We start from the raw sequence: 17,314 nt of genomic DNA, 5'->3' as shown, positions 1-17,314 counted from the left end.
GCGCAGACAATGCGATTAATTATTCTTACTTATAACTCATTTAAATATACACGTATTTCCAAGATTTATGCGCGCTTTGTTAGAAATAAATTAAGTTTTAATATGCTGCAGAAAACACACTTCATTATTTATAGTATTCAACACAACCACTTTTTAAAAATATATTTCAAAAATGTTGCAATAACCTTTTAAATTTATTAATTTGTTATAGTTTCAGCGTCAATTGAATTTCGTTATTAAAAATCAAGTTTCCCCAATGGAATTTGAGCAGCGGCGAAAGCTTTCACTTTTCACTGTTAAATTTAAAAGGAAATAAAAAAATATTGGTTTCAAAAATAAATTAAGTTTAATATTAATAAATAAGCCTACAAAGCTTTTGTCTTATTTGAATGCATAGACAGGCTTAATGCCTGGAGCGAAGTGAACCCGGAAGCTCAATGGAAAATAAAAATCGCTACGCTTTATGAAGATAGTCAGCGGCAACGTTGCATGGCGGCGGCGGCAGTGGCAGTGGCAGTAAAGTACGTACATTTAATGGCATTAGATTTATTTGCAACATAACATTTTGGCCACATTTAGGCGACTTGCGGCTACTGCTGGCCGAGTTTGGGGGCACAGTTCTCACATTACATTACAAGTGGCAGGCGTGCGGGGTAGGCAGTGGCGGCAGGCAGGCCGCGGTGGCAAGTTGAACAATTAGCTGGCTGATTTATCGATTTGGAGCAGCGACGCGAACGTTGAGAGCGTGGCGCATGAAGCACGCAGCTTGGGGGCAATGGCAGCAACAATTTGATTTTGATTTGATGTGCGCGCTCGCGTTCGTTCGTTGCTGCAACAACTGTGGCAACAGTTTGCGCTGGCATTTGTCGCCAGTGCTCCATGCTCCAAGCTTTTGCTTGTGTGCTGTCGAAACGCATAATCGTAAAATTTGCTGTGGAATGTTGCAATATTTTTTCGCAGGCAAAGGCAAAGAGCAATTTGCGCGTGAATTATTCCAAATGTTGTATTACAAATGATTTTGCGGCAGCAACAGCATCAGTAACAGCAGCAGCAGCCGCAGCAGCAGCAACCAGCGCGACGACAACAGGCAACCACAACTTTAATTGGCCCAACAAGGAAGCCGTTCGCTCTATTCTAGCATTGGAAGCTGCATTTTGCATGGTACGTGATGCAGACAAAGGCGTTGGTCCAGCCGGTTGACATTTTTTTTCGCTTTTTCTTTTTTGAAGCAAACGACAAGGGCCATAAAATCATATTCAACTCTGTTTTTCCATGAATGTCACACTTGAGCTGCTGCGTCTGACTGCCTCGCTGGTGGGTGCAGCATGCAGCGTCTACGTCTCTATTATAGTCCAAAGGCAGAGGCATTAAAGTGTGCTGAGCTGTGCTCTCGGCTGTACATGTGTGTGTGTGTGTGTGTGTGTGTGTCAGCGTCATCGCGTGAAACTTTTTGCAGGCTTCCATTTAATTTCCATGGCCAAATGCATAAACTGCCGTGGCAGCTGCTGCGCCATTGTTAAGCCCGAGCGGCAGCGGGCGCAGGCAGAGCCGCCGAGCCGCCATGTAGGTAATTCCTGGAAGTTAATTTCATTAAGAGCAACTTGCAATGCGCGTCGTATTTATTAGCCGCACGATATATACCTAAGCATACCTGTATGTATAAATAAATACGCCACACCGCTTTGTTTTTCAAGGAATCTGCCGCACTGCAGCCGCCGCACTGGCAACATTTGTGGAATTCATCAACGTTGCCGCGTTAGTTGGCTCGCCGGCTAGCAGTTGTTGCAATTTTCATAACTTATTGCATGTGGCCAAGCGAGAGCGAGAGATCCGGTTAAACGCTAAATATGGCAACAGTTTCCTTAAGTAAAATTTACGCGCAAGTGCGATTTCCAGTTAATAAAATTACCCTAGAGCAAGCAATGCGGCCAGAGCAGAGCAACAAGCTAAATTCTTATTAATTCTTATCGCTAAATAATAAAAAAAACACACACATAGAAAAAAGATCTCTGCGCTTGCAAGCTATGCGTGTTTCAATGTGTGTTGGCATTGGCATCTGGACATGTATATGGCTGCCAATGTGTGTGTGTGTGTGCGAGTGTGTGTGTGTGTGCCTGCATTTGGTCAGAGCGATGCCGACAAGTGTTGTACACGCATTCCAAATACTTTTCTATCATTAACGGCTGCTGCACGCGCATATGTCAACGCTGCTGTTGCCATTGCCTCTTGCCACATACGTGTGGCTCTTGTTGACAACATTGCTGCGTTTGCCTCTTAAAGTTTTTATTACATTTGTTGCTTCAACGAAATTAGAACATGGGGTTTACATAAATGCCAAAAGTGCAACTACACTTAAACATAAACAGAAAATCAATTTGACGCTAATTAACATTCATTTTACAGTTATATGTTTAAGGAACCTAACTTAATTAACATGAAATTCGAGTATTCTTTTATGGCAACTTTAACTATGTTTAGTAGAACAATTTGTAGGCACCATAGATCAACAACAGCACAAACAACACAAACAATTGCGATTTGAGCCCGTACTTGCGGTCTAGGCTGACCCACCAGCGCTGGAAGGCCACGGATACGGATACGCTTTCATTTTCCGGACGCAGCGAGCGACGTACTGCGGGCTCATAGCTGCCACCCAAGTTGGAGCCAGCAGTGGTGCGTCGATAGGGACTGCTGCGATCGCCAATGCGTTCGGCGCGTAGACGTGCCAAACTGCGTGCAAAGTCGCTCTCGTACTTGCTGTTTGAGGCGCCATCATCATCATCAGCGGTATCATCGCTAAACTCATTGGCAAAGGTGCGTGGCGGCGAACGACGATAGCTTGAAGTCATCGGAACAGGAGCAGGAGCTGCTGGTTTGCTGGCATAGCTGCTGCTAGCTGGGCTCACAAAGCTGCTGTATCGTGCGCTATAGGAGCTGGCCAAATTGGAGCTAGCCAAATTCGAGCCGCCCAGAGTGGAGCGGACGGTGGAGCTGGCGCTGGGTGGCACATAGAGCGCCTGCTGCAGCTGCTGCATTGGCTCCAGTGTGGGATACAGCGGTTTGCTGATGTACTCGTTAGTGCTAGTAGTTGTAGTAGTAAGCTTGGGTCTAGCTGTAGTTAACTTGTGTCTGTATTGATCCTCAGCATGCTGCAAAGCTTCTGCCAGCTGCTCATCCTCCTCCTCATCGGATTCTAGTATAATCAGCGAGTTCTTCATCAATGTGTTCTTGCGTTGTGGCGGCTCCTCAAATATAGTGCCAGCCTGTTTGACCACACGCTCGCTATGCAGCTCGCGGCGTGTCTCCATATTGGTGTTGGAATTAGAGCTGCGACGTGTTGATATGGGTGCAGCCTGCACAACTGGTTTCCTTATGGGCTCTGCTGCTGCTGCAGCAGCCTGCGGGCCACGTGGCTGTGGCTGTGATGCTTCCGGCTTGTTTACTGTCTGTCGACGACTTGCCGCCTCTTTGTTGTCACTGCGAGCAGCAGCAGCTGGAGCAACAGCTATGGTGCGGCGTGCCTTGGATGCAGCATTTGCTTCACGCGCAGCAGCGGCGCCATCTGTCTTGTCCACTGGGGCAGGTTGCAAAGTCTCACGGCGATTGCTGGTCTTCTTGGGACTGCCAGTGGCAGCCGGCGACGCATTGCCGCCAAGCGACGCACGTAAACGTTTTACAAGCACCTTGCGGCTGCTATCTGTTACCGGTATGTTCGGCAACCCCTGAGCCAGCATCTTTGCTCGCAACTCCGCATTGCTGAGATTGTCCAGATTATCGGCATCGGCCATAATTTCTTTTTAGTTTTATAATCAATTTACACAATTCGTTGAAATTGAAAGCTGTTGCGCGTCACTTTTTGCGCGGTGCTAGAGATGGGCAAATTTATTTACAATTATTTTCCGAGTTGGCAACGCTCTGCGTTTGTCGCAACCCTATTCGGACAATAGTATGTTGGATGACAGTTGATTGTAAATTTGTTAAGTGAAATTGTATATTAGTTGTAAATTAAGATTTTATTTACTTAGGCAGGCATTAGTTGTACATATATATGTGGCCGGCATTTTATTTAACTTGCTAACAGCAACAGTTTGGTGTTTGTAATAGCCCAAATCCAATAAAAGCTAAAACCAGGCTAAACTGAATCATCACCACATCGAAAAAAGTAAACACAAGCAATAATGGACATTTCCAAAGCAACAAATCCACGCAAGCTACAGCTTTGTAGGACATATTTTATGAGTAAGTGAAAAAAATGAATATAAAGACTTACAAATGCTAACCAATAAATACCTTAGCTGGCTTTGCTTTTCTACCTTTCGTTTGGGCCATAAATGTTTGTTGGTTCTTTGAGGAAGCCTTCCGTAAACCAACATACCCAGAGCAGAATCAAATTAAACGCTGTATGTAACTCCCAGTCATTTAAAATTCGGAGCAATTGGTAATTTATCTTTTCCTTGCAGATGTCATATACTCGGCTATAGGGACGCTGATCTGGACAATTGCGCTTATTACATGGATCATAATATTCCAGACGAATCGCGCTGCATGGGGAGCTACAGCCGACTATATTAGCTTTATAATACCGCTAGGTAGCGCATAATTAATAATTGTACATACATATATAGATACTCAAGCATTATATACATTTAACGCATGATATTATAAAGGACCTTTTAATAAACTAAGACATTTTTACAACTAAACTTGAAGTTATTTTTATGGGGGGTTGGGACATGGACAGTTTAAACTTACCGGAATGCCTTCTTGGACTCAGCGTTGATTGTTATCATCCATCCAGCCAGCATAACCCTCTTGACGAAGAATATCAGGCAAAAGCAGACTTCATTTTAAATACAATTTTTCTTTATTCACATCTAAAGCTTATTTTTGTTTTTAATATATATATTTATATATATGTACTATATATATGTGTACTATATTTTTTGAAATTTCTTAGCGCTAATAATGTGGTTGTTTTTTTTCGCAATTTGTTATAAATGACATAATTTTAAATCAATTGGGTTTGCCACTTGCGCGCTTCATTGTTCAACTTCATACAATTTCATTGTTTAGAATGTCATTAAGTTTGTTCTGGCTTTGTTTAAAATACATATATTTTGTTGTATACATATCTTTATATATTTGTAAAAATGCTGCTTGTACCATTTGAATAATAAACTAAGCTTGCAAATAAGTCTCCTCTCACCTCTCATTGAATCTTTTTGAATTGGTGTCGCTACGAATAAGTTGATGCCACTACTACACACAGAATTGTTGAGAAATTGTTTAACTTTTTGTTTTTAATCAATGAGTGGGTGAGGGGAGGAGGGAAGCTAGCACTCGGTGCTTTGTAGCTACTCTACACATGGAGACCATAAAGATATTCGATTTACTTGCATTATTACATATGTTGTATTCTACATACATTAATGTGTGGATCACTTAAACATCATCAATCTGAACTAATTTACAATTATATGCATTAAAGAAAGACTTGCTTCAATTTATATTTTATATACAATACTTTGTTTTTGTTGGATTTTATTGATAAATTCTAAAGAATTGTGATTTTGGGACATGAAGGGGCGGGTTAAACGGGATGAGGGGGGTGGGGGCTTAGGGCTATAAAACATTAAGTGCCATTAAATCACGCGTGTATATAGTCTATGAAGCGGCTAGTGAACTACAACACACACCCACCGACTTCAAGTTCAACTTTTATCATTATCTTCTGGATAATAAATGTAAATTACACATATCATATAATAATAATAATTGTTCATCATATCATACACATACATTTATACATAAATATGCAAATATGTATATGCGTCTATACATAAACATTTATAAATATTTAAAGTACATGTTTGATGCCTCGAAGCACATTCATTAAATTGTTGCTTCTCGACTATCAAAATCGAAGCCGAAAAAGAAATTCACAAAATTGTGGCAAAAATGTTTGCTTTGTTTTTGTTTTGTTTGTTTGTTAGCTTTGTTTTGTGCTTGAATAAACTACAGGATACGAATAGTACACACATACATATACATAAGATATAAGAATGGGCGCGCCCCTTTGTCTTTTAGATGCAAATTATTGCGCTTGCGCCATTCGCAACACAGATAAGGATTAATTAATACACGATTGCTAAATGCTAAACAGTACGAGCTACATTAGAATTGTTAAACGTTAAATTGATAATCGATAATGCGCATTAAACAATAATTCATTATTAATAATAATAATAATATATATATATATGTATATCTGTATGCTTTGTTTTTACAATAAATCAACACACTACAGTTTGCCATAATTATGTTTCTGTTACAATGTTTATCCTTTTTGTTTGTTTGTTCATGTTCGATTTACGCCTCTCTCGTACTAATGTTAATATTATATAAATATAACTATAATTATATTATTTTATGTGTGGTGTGTGTTTAAATATATAAATCGAAGTATATGCAAAATACACTTAGGAAAAACATCGCTAATTTGTAAGTTACGCTAACATTAATATTATGTATATGTTTATCGTTTATGCATATATATATATATTTATATTTATGTTTATGCGGTAATAGTTATGATATAACTTAGGCCTTAACAAATACAAAAATTTATAGTTAACACGTTAAACGAAACATACAAAAAATACTTATGCATATAAATAGTCGTTTTTGTTTTGTTTTGTTTGTGGTTGTTGTGTTTTGTTTTTTGTTGTAGTTTGTTTGATTTTTGGGGGGTGCTTGCAGTTTGTAACATTGTAAAAATAAACTATATATTATATATGTATGGTTTAGCTGTTTGTGCACGCGCTCCCCCAGGCCCTTGATGATCCTAGTCGTTCACAGCTGGGCACTAGTTGTTCTTCACATTGTAGGCCTTCTTCTCATTGCTGCCATTGTTCAGTTGATCTCATTTTGACGGTCCCGGCGGAAATGGATTTATCACAGCTACAGCCGCCGCTTGTTGACTTGCCAAGACCGCCGCTAAAAGCAGCAAACATATTAAAATAAATACAAATCACTAACCTAACCAATATTGCTTACGAGCTACTCACCTCCATAGGGAGCTGGGTACATGGGATAGCCAAGGCCGACGTGTGTATGATGGTGTGTGTGCACATGTCGTTGCGGTGGCGGGCTACGTGAATCGGCGCCGGCTCCACCGGCTCCAGCTCCGTTGCCCGCACCGCCAGGTACGCCTACGGCTCCATTTCCGGCGGGACCCGCTCCAATGGGCGGTGCTCCAGGCATGGGCTGCTTGTGCGCATCCAGCGCAGCGCCTGGCGCCACGCCATGCGACTTTTGTGTGGACAAGTCGGTTTGTTTGTTGGGCGTCGGCGCACCCAGACTGCCAGGTGGTGGTTGCAGATTCAAGGGTACGCCGCCCGCACCACTCGGCGCAGAGCCAGGCTGACTGGGCCCGTTGCCGCCAAGCACATTGGGATTGGAGCCAGGTCCGCTGTTGCTGGGCCCGCCGGGCTGTGGCGGTCCGAGGCTGGGACTGCTGACGCTGACTTTGACGGGTCCGCTGGCGCTGGTGGGTGACTTGAGCGCACGCTCGGAGAGCTCGTGTATTTTGTGCGTGGTGTAATACTGGCTGGCGGCATGATGCAGTGCATCCAGCGCTTTAGTGCCTGGATTGCGCGACAGATCCTCGGGCGCATGGTAGCGTGGTATGGGCAGATGATAGGGCGGCGCATTGTAGGGACCCGCAGCAGACATTAGCACATTGCGATACATGGGATGATTGGGATCGAAGCCAAAAGGCGCCGGCGAAATGTACGAGGGATGCAGAAAGTATTGCGACGTAGGCGGCGGTGGTGGCCCTTGCGTTTCCATGGTGGGCTTCTGACCCTCCTGCTTGACCTTAAGCTGTTGCTGGTCATCGTCATTGTTGCTGTTCTTTTGCTTGGGCGACTCCTTGGTTAGATTGGTGGCTTTGTTGTTGGCAGCGGCATTGGCAGCTTGCTTAAGTTTTTGCTGTTGTTGCTGTGCTTGCTGCGCTGCCTGTTGCTGCTGCTGCTGCTGTTGTTGCTGCTGCTGCTGTGCTTGTTGCTGTTGCTGCTGTGCCTGCTGCTGCTGCTGTTGTTGCTGCTGCTGCGCTGCCTGTTGCTGCATATGTTGATGATGCTGCTGCATGGCCTGCTGCTGATGTTGTGCTATGCTAAGTTGCTGCTGCTGCTGTGCTTGCTGCTGTGCCTGCTGCTCGTCCTTGTGTTGCTGTGGCATGCCCGGATGCGGCTGTAGACCAGCGGCATTCTGCGCTGCTGCTGCTGCATTCTGACGACGCTGCTGATCCGAGAACATGTAGTAGCTGTTATAAGAAAAGGAAATACGTTAACTATGATCTCTTTGGTAAACCAAATAATAGCGCATACTACCGTCGCAGCTCCTCCTCTCGTGCTGCTGCTGCCAGGCTCATGGAATGACGCTGATAGATGCTCGGATAGGCGCCCAAAGCTTGCAGATCCTTGGGATGCAACGCATGCGGCTGCTGTGGCTGCGGCGGCGGCGGTTGTTGCTGCTGCTGCTGCTGTTGCTGCTGATGCTGCGGCGGTGGTTGCTGTCCCACATTGGGCTCCTGTTTGATTTCCTGCTTGATGAGCGGCTCCTGCTTGATAAGCTTGTTGGCCAGCAGCTGCAATTAAATGCACGTTAAGTATATCGTATTAATTATGTATTAATTATAGCTAACCTGTTGCTGTGGCTGCAAGTGCTTGGGATTCTCATGCGGACTGGGACTTTCCTTAATGCGCTCCTCCTTAATGCTAGCAGCTGCTATTTGTTGTTGTTGCTGCTGCTGCTGTTGCTGCTGCTGCTGTTGTTGTTGTTGCTGTGCTTGCTGCAGCTTAGCAGCTTCCTCCGAGGCTACTATGGAGACGGGACCAAAGTTGGGATCCACGCTGTATGGATAACCCGGTGGTATAAAGCTGCAAAGTAGTCACAAGTTAATAAATTGCTGTCAAATTTGCTGTGAATGTTTCCACTTACTTGTAAGGATAATAGTGTCCTAGCGCTTTGCCGGGTGCGGGCCCACCTAGTCCCGCCAAGCCTGCCATGCCAGGTGGCAACGCTCCAGGCGGCGGTCCAGGCACTGCGCTCAAATTAACCGGCGGTGGTTGCGACTGCGCGGATTGGGAGCTGTTCGATAGCGAATCCTTGCCATTGTTTTCCGGCTGACCGGCTTGCTGGCCAGCTGACTGCTGCTGCTGTGGTGGCTTGGTCATGAGATCCAGCGGTGGTTCTTTGTTCTTGTTGCTGTAGTCGGTTAGATGGGCCACAGCTTGTTGCGCAGGCGGCGCTAGCAGATGCGTTGGCTGCGTCTGAGAGCTGGGCGGTGGCGCCACAGTTTGTGGTAATTGCTGTTGCTGCTGCTGCTGCGGCGTGGGCTTGCCTGGCTGCAGTGCATCTGGTCCGGATTGCACCATGTACTGCGGCTGCTGCTGCTGCTGCGTTGGCTGCTGTGGCGGCGGCTGCGGCTGTTGCGCTGCCGGATAAAATGGATACATGCTGTAGCCGGCCAGCGAGGGCGGCATATTGGGCGCTGGAGCTGTGGGCACGCCGACTACCACCTCATTGGGCTTCTTGCCCAGCAGCTCAATGTGCTTGCTGGGCTGTGATTTGTCTAGCAGCTCGGGCTCACCAACGGGCGTTGAATCGTCCGATATATCACTGTAGGCAGGACTCTGCACATCCTCGCGTGAAACGCTGCCATCGAAGTCGGCAGGTCCGGGTGACTTGCGATTCTTCTTCTGTTTGCTGCCCACAGAGACGGCGGCTGGATTGAAGCCTGGCGAGCCCTTCAAGCCTGGCGGCGCTTGCTGCTGTGCGTAGCCCGCAGGCGGCTGTTGTGCATCCTGTGTGAGACTTGGTGGACGCAGTGGACTCTGGCCAGGCGGTGACTGCTGTGAGGCAGCACCAGGCGACGGCTGTTGCAAGGCTGCAGCATCGGGCGGGCCAAAGCGCAAGACGCCTGCTTTCACTATAAGCAAAGTGGAGTTAGTCTGGTGAGGATTAGGAGCAGCTGTGCTGTACTTACATGCGCCTTGTTGCAGCAACGCCTGCTGCTGTTGCTCGGAGAGCATGCCGGGCAGACCTAGACCGCCCACCAGCAGTTGTTGCTGATGCTGTGAGAGTGCCTGGCCGGAGATGCCGGCGGTGATGCTGCCGCCAGCCACAGGCTGATTGCTCGCTGCAGTGGGCACAGGCACAGCTGGTGCTAGCAGCGATACTTGTGGCGGCGGCGGAGCAGCTTGTGCTGTGCCTGGCGCTGCTGTCACCACCAGCGGCAGCGCTGGTAACGCGGGATTCGCTGCAGCTGCTGCATCGGCGGCGTTGTTGCTGTTGCTGTCGTTGAGGCAAACTGGAGCAGCTGCAGCTGTGGCTGCTGCTGTGGCATTGCCATTGGGCACAGCTGGAACTGCAGGCGCGGAAGTGCTGCTAGCTGCTGGTGGCGTCTGTGGTGCTGTGGCTGCTGCCACTGCTGGCGGCTGTGGTGACGGAGGCGTCGCCGGCTCTTCGGGCGCCTGCATGGAGTCCTCGTCCATGGAACTGGCGCCGCCGCCACCGCTGCTGGCACTGCCGCTAGTGCCATGCGCATGGGACTGATGATAGCGCAGGCCATTGGCATGCTTGTACTTCTTGCTGCAGTCCTGCTCGGGGCACTCGAGCAGCACCGGGGAGATCGCGCAGGGCGAGGCAGTCTTACATTTCTTGGTGTTGATTTGCACATTGAGTCCGGTCACTGGATTGAGCAGGCTCTGCGGCTGGGTGGCCAGGCCACCGCCACTAGCCGAGATGGGTATGCCGCTGGCATTGACCATGCTCATGCCATCGACGCCTTCGCCATTGAGCGGCGAGGGCGCCTCGTCCTTGGACTTGCGTTTCTCCGGACGCGGCGGTAGGAAGCTTGTGGGCGAGGTGCTGGGCGTGGCGCCGCCGCCATTGCCCGACGAGCTGCTGTTGCTCGCCGCCGCTGCCGCCGCATTGCCCGAGGCGCTGCGTGTGGCGCCGCGTCCCTTGGTGGCGCCATTGCGCAGCTTCGAATGCACCTGTGCATGTGAGAAATAAATCTGCAAGTGTGAAAGTTAAAACAAAGCCAAGGGCAAGTGGGTACCAAAAAATGGGGACTTACCGAGCTTCTGGTCTCGGTAAAGTTGCTCAGATCGGGCGTGAGACCAGCGCTGCGTCCGCGCTTGCCGCGTCCCTTGGGTGTGCGAGAATCTAATTCTTCAGTTGGTGAATCACAGAATCTGCAAATGCCAAAGAGGTACAGTTGAGCACAAGAGGTTCAAGGCACACAAAATGAATAAAAACAGAAAACAAAAGGAGATTAATTTTGGCAAGGCAACTCTTTATTAATGGCAAATCATGTGAAGAATCTCTTTTGCTACTCCCATCCACTGCTACTCACCTTGGAGGAGCCCAGTCGTGTCGGGTGCAGTCGAGCAGCGTGCCCACATAGGTCTTGCCGCGCCACGTCACGTTCACGACCAGCACGCCGCCCTCAGTCTCGTGCCAAACGATGCCCTCGAGTGTGACCGATGTGCCGGGCTCGCAGGGACCGAGGCAGTCCGGCTCGGTAATGGTGCCCACGGAGGTGCCAATGCATATGTCGACCATGTCCTTGCTGCCATCGCTGTGCTTGGCACGCTTAGCCGGCGGAGATTTGCTTTCGTCATCGTTGGCGCTGCAGGCGGGCACTGAGATGGTGTGATGGCAGGTGGCTGAGATCAAGCCGGGCGCCAGCATTTTGGCCAACTTGTTGTTGTCCCCGCCAGCAGCGACGACTGCGCTGTTGCTCTGACCGGCGGCCGCATAGTTGCCACCTGTGTTGTTGTTGTTGCTGCTGCTGCTGCTGGCGGCTGCTGCTGCCAATTGGGCAGCAATGTGTGAGGAGATTTTAATGCCAGCATCCTTGCCAGGCGGTCCGGGTGCATTGGCTGCGCCAGCATTGACGCCATTGCCGCCGCTGCTGCTGTTGCCCGTCGCCGACTGCGTGGCATTGCTGGCTGCAGTTGTCGCTGCCAACAACGAGGCAGCAGCAGAGACCACAGCGGCGGGCGAGCCGGCCGAGGGTGTAAAGACGCCCGGAGGCACAGCCGAGACGCTGGAACTGTTGCTGCCGCCACCGCTGCTGTTGCTGTTGTTGCTGGCATTGGAGAGACGTCGAATGCAGGCATGATGAGCACATGGCGCAGCTCCACTGGCTGCGTTCATGTCGCCATTGCACTGGCAGCTGTTGCTGTTGCTGGCGCTGCTGTTGCTGGCGTTCTTCTCGGGCGTGTCTTTTTCGCCAGCTGCGGAGGCCGCTGACTTGTCCACGCTGAGGCGATTGGAATGTGCGTTTTTGTCCTTGGTCTTCTCGCGCCGATGTCCGGAGCTGCCGCGCTTGTTGCTCTGCGTGGGCGTTGACTGTTGGCTGCTGCTGTTGTTGCTGCTGCTGCCGCTGTTGCTGTTGCTGCCGTGCGAGTTGCTGCCTTGATTGCCGCCGCCGCCGCCGCTGCTGCTGCTGCTATTGTTGTTGCTGGCATTGTTGAGATGCTTCTTGCTGCTGCTGGAACTGGAAGAGCCGCTGTTGCTGCTGGAATTGCTGCTGCCACTACTGCTGCTACTACTGTTGTTGTTGCTGTTGAGGGAAGACGCATTGGCGTTGCTGCTGCTGCTGTTGGTGCTGGCACCGCTGTTGCCAGCGGCATCATCTTGGCCGCCGCCGGCATTGTTGCCCAATGCACCGTTCTGTTGATCGGGGGCTTTGACGATCTCGTGCTTCGCCTCGGAGCTTTTGGTGCCGGGCTTGGTGCGCTTGATCTTCATTTTGAGTCCTTTATCGAGCGTCGCCTGGTGATCAATTGACATTTTTGCGCTCGATTTACCGCTGCTGCTGCCGCCTTGTGCACTCTGCCCACTAGCAGTGGCGCCACCTAGGTTGCCTATGCTGCTGTTGCTGTTGCCGCCGGCGCTGTTGGCGCCGCTTACGCTGCTGCTGCTGTTGTTGTTGCTCGAGTTGCTGCCGCTGCCGCTGCCCGTTTGCGAGGACATGCCGCCAGCGGAGTATTTGGCTTGCTGACCAGTGCTGCTGCTGTTATGGGAAGACTGGCTGGCGCAAGAGGAAACCAAATTGCCGCCCTTGGAGAAGCCGGCAAATGTCGATGATGACAATGTGCTGGCGGAACTGTTCTTAGCGCTGCTGCTGCTGCCGCTGCTGTTGTTGTTTTGATGATGGTTGTTGTTGTTGTTGTTGTTATTGAGACCGGGACTCGTGAGTTGTGCTACTAGCGCGGATTTTAGACCCTTGCCAGATGAGCTATGATGATGTCGATGGTGATGATGATGATGATGCTTGTCCGATGAGGAAGACGAACTCTTACCGCTGGAGGACAACACAGTTGAGCTGCTGCTGCTGTTGCTGCTGGAGCCTGTTGACGTTGCTGGCGCTGAGTTGGCGCCGCTGTGTAGGGGCTGGCGTGTGAACTTAATTGTGGTTGGCGATGTGGCCGACAAATTGCTATGCAATGTCGTCTTGTGCGACTTGTGAGCTGTTGGAGCTACAGTTGTTGCTGTTGCTGCTGCTGCTGCTGTTGTGCTATTATTATTATTGTTATTATTGTTGTTGTTGTTCAGTTGTTTTGCATTTATATTTGTGGCGGTTGCCGTTTGGTTGCCACCACCCGAATGTGCCGCCGACTTTTCTATGTCTGCGTCTAAATCGTCTAGTAGCTCTGGTATACCGCCAATATTCCACTCGTCCTCGTACTCGAAATTTGTATCTTTGGACTCGCTGGAATTGGAATTGGAATTGGAAGAGCTGTTGCTATTCGACGCTGCTGCGTTGCCAGTTGTCGTTGTACTTGCGTTTGTCCTGCTACTAGAACCAACTAATTCTACATGCAAACAACAAAAACAAAAGAGAGGAGAGAGAGAGAGAGAGAGATTACAAAAAAGAGAAAATTAGTATGTTCAACTGAGTAAGCATTACTTTTTGCATTATAATTTTTTTTCTTCTTTTTTTTTTTTTTGATAGCTCTAATTGCATTTTGTCATACAATGTAATAATGCGTGTGCATTAGTATTAGTGTGTGTGCTCTACTTACTTTGCTTCTTAATCGCGCTATTGCCTTGCAAATTATTCGTTGCTGTTGTTGCCTTTACTTTGTTATTGAAATTCAATGCTTGATTCGTGGCTGCCGTTGTTGTTGCTGCTGCTGTTGTTGCTGTTCCTGCTACCGTTGTTGCTGTTGCTGCTGCTGCTGCGTTTGCCGCACTTAAATTAGCTAACAATTTATTCTTAATATTGCTTTCCGTTGCTACGTTGCTGCTATTCAGGGCCACCTGCAAAAGAAAAAATATTTTTTTTTTTTGTTAAGACAAACGCAAGCCAAAGAAAAATACAAATGCAGCTGTATAGTTAATTGAGTGCGACAAAGACGCACACACACACACACACATACAAACGCACGCATGTAATGCATGTGTGTGTGAAAAGTGGAGTGGGTAGGAGAGGGAATTACTTTATTTTTGCCTGTTTTACCTCTGCAAGCGATTTTTCCATTCCATTACTAAGCGCCCAAGTTAATAAACTTTAATTACTTGCCCAGACGCGTTTTTCGTTTCTTTTTTTTCAACATTTAATATAAGTTTAAATAATAATAATATTGAAATGCTTTGCGCGAGCGTTCTGCGGCGTCCTTTTTCGTTTGGCAGCGCGGCGACGCAGATGAGACTGAACAAAACAAGAACAAAAACAGAGCTCAAAAGCAACCACCGAAAACGGCACGCACACAAGCACAGACGCACACACGTACGCACGCCGAGAGAGCAACACACAAGAGCGAGAGTTTGAGAGAGCCAAACGAAAAGAAGAAAAAAAAAAACGCCACTTTAATATGGGAGTGTTGGTAAACGTCAGCAAGCAAATGATGCGGTATCTTTCCAATCAAAGATTGTAGAATTATATTATTGTTATGCTATATAATCGTTGCCTTCAATCTACGCTGTGATTGAAACAGACGCTCGCTCAATTCAATAATAAAACCGCACACACAACTTTAAGCAATAATTTTTTTATGCCACTCTACTAAAACAAACAACAACACAAATTTAAGCTACTGTCAACAGGCATAAATTTATTTCGTTCATATTGTAGTATGTGTATTTGCCTAACTTTATCAGCAGCATTTTTTTGTACGTCGTTCGTGTTGTTGTTGTTGTATGTTTTATATATTTTCTTTATCTGCGCACTGTTAAGTCTAGTGGCCACTTGAGAAACCGCCCACTTAAGAGGGCCAAGTTAAAACAGAAACAGATGACAATAAAATAATTAGCGCTCTTATCGCCTACGCTTCAAATAGCACGAAAGTGGAGGGAATAAAAGTAGTGGGGGGGACAGCAGGCAGACAAACTAACTACTAATAGTAGTGCTAGTAATTATGCACATTAGTACTCACCTTATTCGGGTGGTGGCTAGTGTTTGCCTCGTTACGTCTCATTGACTCCATGCAGACGCAAACGATCGGGCGGCCGCACTGTGCGGGCCCAAAGTACTACCAATAGTGCTTGCTAGGAACGTACTTTTTAATAATGTGCAGCCAGTGTTGCTGATCTTCTCGTTGTAGTTAAATAAAGCTTGATACTGCTGTTGTTCTACTTGTTGTTGTTGCTGTTGCCAAAATGCTGCGTTTTCCAGGCCACCACTCAGGTAGGAGACAGAGACACAGGGCCTCGGCCCTCGGGCCAAACTGTTCATTTTCAAAACTGCAATGAGAAAAAAATAATTAAAATTAAATTTTGAAAAAAATAAATACTATATATGTATGTATGTATGTAGTAGAAGCGCAACACATGTTTGTATAAATAACTTTACGATTAGACTGTGGCCCACTTATCGCCGCGCTGCCTTACTGTTTATTTCCCTCTTGACTTCAGCTGGCTGCACCCGCCCCCGCTACAGCCACAGCTGTAGTTATGTTAGTTAAGTTCTGTATTATATTTTATGCACGCGAGCTGTGATTTGCAGTTCGGCCTGCACTTGGCAGACACCTTAACGACTTGGCAATTAAAACACTTTTGCAATTTACTGATAACCCTCTCAACAAAGCTCTCAAGTGCCTGTGGGCAAATATGATTGGAAATACACAACGCGTTGACCGAGAGCACGGTAGCGATTTGTGATAAGATAGGCCCAATGATAGCGCAATCAAAACCCAACCCCAAGCTGCACCAAACTAACCCAACAACTTGTGTACATATGTACGCATTATAGAGGTATAGACCCGACCCTCTCTACAGGTACGCAGGTGTATCGAACAAAAAAACTAGACAAGCTATTTGTCATGAGCCGCACAGTTGTGCGCATTTGTTTAGGTATATAGCGGTTTATAACTGTGCAATTAGCATATTGCAAATTAGCGCTTTATAAATAGTTCACTAGACATTTTAGAGCGACAAATAACATTTATTTATTATGACTATTTGACTTTGGTAAAGCCGCAACCAGCAATCGATTGTTAACTAGTTAGAGTCTCGATTATGTCTGTGGCACAGTCAGCTGATAAAGTGTCAGTTTTCGCACTTGGCGTGTAAATAATAAATTGCCAGCTCTATTTTTTTGCAGCTGACTTATTTATACGGCTGCTGCTGTAGCTGACGTCATTGCTAAGTGTCTTGGCCGCGTTTGTTCGTAATTAAGTCGTTGTGTTGTCACTTAAAACTGCTGGGGCGAACGCTAGTGGGTGCTTATTGAGATGTACTCAAACATATAGTATATATATACTCATGTGAGCCAACTTGTCAGCCGCTAATCGCTTTTTAGTTTGCTCTTTGCTCACACATACAAACGTAAGCCGCTTTGTCAGTCGCTAAACATTTAAAGAACGTGGATTAGCACATGCTCTAAATGTAAGAGTATAAAAAAAAAGTGGCAACAAAATGTGTTCAAGCTCGTTTTGTGGCTTATGCTTATGACAGCTTTTGGCCACAACACTTTATGGCCAACACATGAGCTCCCACGCTGTCTTGTTGCGTGGTCTCAATATCGGAATTGACAAAAGACTGTCCATAGGATTATTTTGTTAAACAACTATAAAGTTGCGTTAACGAAGCAAGCAATTAAATTTGCATGTGGTTAGCATTTTAACGATAATTAAGCACACACACACACACATACACGTGTAATGTGGGCTGCCGCAATATGCTGATATTTATTTGTATAAGTGTAGCTGCCTTTAATGATTTAATATGTATATTTAATTAATTGAGTTGTTGCTTTTATTGTTGTTATTAAGCACAGCCAACGCATTGCAAT

The 17,314-nt window shown here is 47.0% G+C and overlaps 3 protein-coding genes across 3 annotated transcripts; 1 reads left to right on the top strand and 2 right to left on the bottom strand.

Moving 5' to 3' along the window:
- Window positions 1–2,161: 2,161 nt before the first annotated feature.
- LOC108595409 (otefin) lies at window positions 2,162–3,896 on the bottom strand. Its single transcript, XM_017980635.2, has one exon. It carries the CDS (start codon window positions 3,786–3,788, stop codon window positions 2,475–2,477), a length of 1,314 nt encoding a protein of 437 aa, XP_017836124.2. The 5' UTR covers window positions 3,789–3,896; the 3' UTR covers window positions 2,162–2,474.
- Window positions 3,897–3,980: 84 nt separating this feature from the next.
- Window positions 3,981–4,683, top strand: LOC108595851 (gamma-secretase subunit pen-2). The gene is made up of 3 exons (XM_017981142.2): window positions 3,981–4,239; window positions 4,296–4,400; window positions 4,461–4,683. The coding sequence occupies exons 1-3, from the start codon at window positions 4,179–4,181 to the stop codon at window positions 4,598–4,600; spliced, it is 306 nt and encodes a 101-aa protein (XP_017836631.1). The 5' UTR covers window positions 3,981–4,178; the 3' UTR covers window positions 4,601–4,683.
- Window positions 4,684–6,680: 1,997 nt separating this feature from the next.
- On the bottom strand, window positions 6,681–15,761 carry LOC108595927 (zinc finger protein 608). The gene is made up of 10 exons (XM_017981215.2): window positions 15,459–15,761; window positions 14,106–14,343; window positions 11,426–13,895; window positions 11,147–11,264; window positions 10,052–11,084; window positions 9,004–9,994; window positions 8,708–8,942; window positions 8,394–8,650; window positions 7,068–8,326; window positions 6,681–6,996 (listed from the first exon to the last, which is right to left on the bottom strand). The coding sequence occupies exons 1-10, from the start codon at window positions 15,507–15,509 to the stop codon at window positions 6,923–6,925; spliced, it is 6,726 nt and encodes a 2,241-aa protein (XP_017836704.1). The 5' UTR covers window positions 15,510–15,761; the 3' UTR covers window positions 6,681–6,922.
- Window positions 15,762–17,314: the final 1,553 nt, after the last annotated feature.

This window comes from Drosophila busckii, chromosome 2R, assembly GCF_011750605.1.
Source record: "Drosophila busckii strain San Diego stock center, stock number 13000-0081.31 chromosome 2R, ASM1175060v1, whole genome shotgun sequence".
NCBI classification, from domain to species: domain Eukaryota; kingdom Metazoa; phylum Arthropoda; class Insecta; order Diptera; family Drosophilidae; genus Drosophila; species Drosophila busckii.
Note: the sequence above shows the minus strand (reverse complement) of the source record. Positions and strands in the feature narration are given on the sequence as shown.

What these genes read in the sequence shown, in the direction of transcription:
- LOC108595409 (XM_017980635.2), bottom strand. Translation starts at nt 3,788, where the DNA reads ATGGCCGATGCCGATAATCTGGACAATCTCAGCAATGCGGAGTTGCGA.
- LOC108595851 (XM_017981142.2), top strand. Translation starts at nt 4,179, where the DNA reads ATGGACATTTCCAAAGCAACAAATCCACGCAAGCTACAGCTTTGTAGG. An exon ending in TTGTAGGACATATTTTATGA is followed by an intron (nt 4,240 to 4,295) that starts GTAAGTGAAAAA and finishes TAAATACCTTAG; the next exon opens with CTGGCTTTGCTTTTCTACCT. An exon ending in GCAGAATCAAATTAAACGCT is followed by an intron (nt 4,401 to 4,460) that starts GTATGTAACTCC and finishes TTTTCCTTGCAG; the next exon opens with ATGTCATATACTCGGCTATA.
- LOC108595927 (XM_017981215.2), bottom strand. Translation starts at nt 15,509, where the DNA reads ATGGAGTCAATGAGACGTAACGAGGCAAACACTAGCCACCACCCGAAT. An exon ending in CACGACTGGGCTCCTCCAAG is followed by an intron (nt 11,265 to 11,425) that starts GTGAGTAGCAGT and finishes TGGCATTTGCAG; the next exon opens with ATTCTGTGATTCACCAACTG. An exon ending in CGAGAGGAGGAGCTGCGACG is followed by an intron (nt 8,327 to 8,393) that starts GTAGTATGCGCT and finishes TTCTTATAACAG; the next exon opens with CTACTACATGTTCTCGGATC.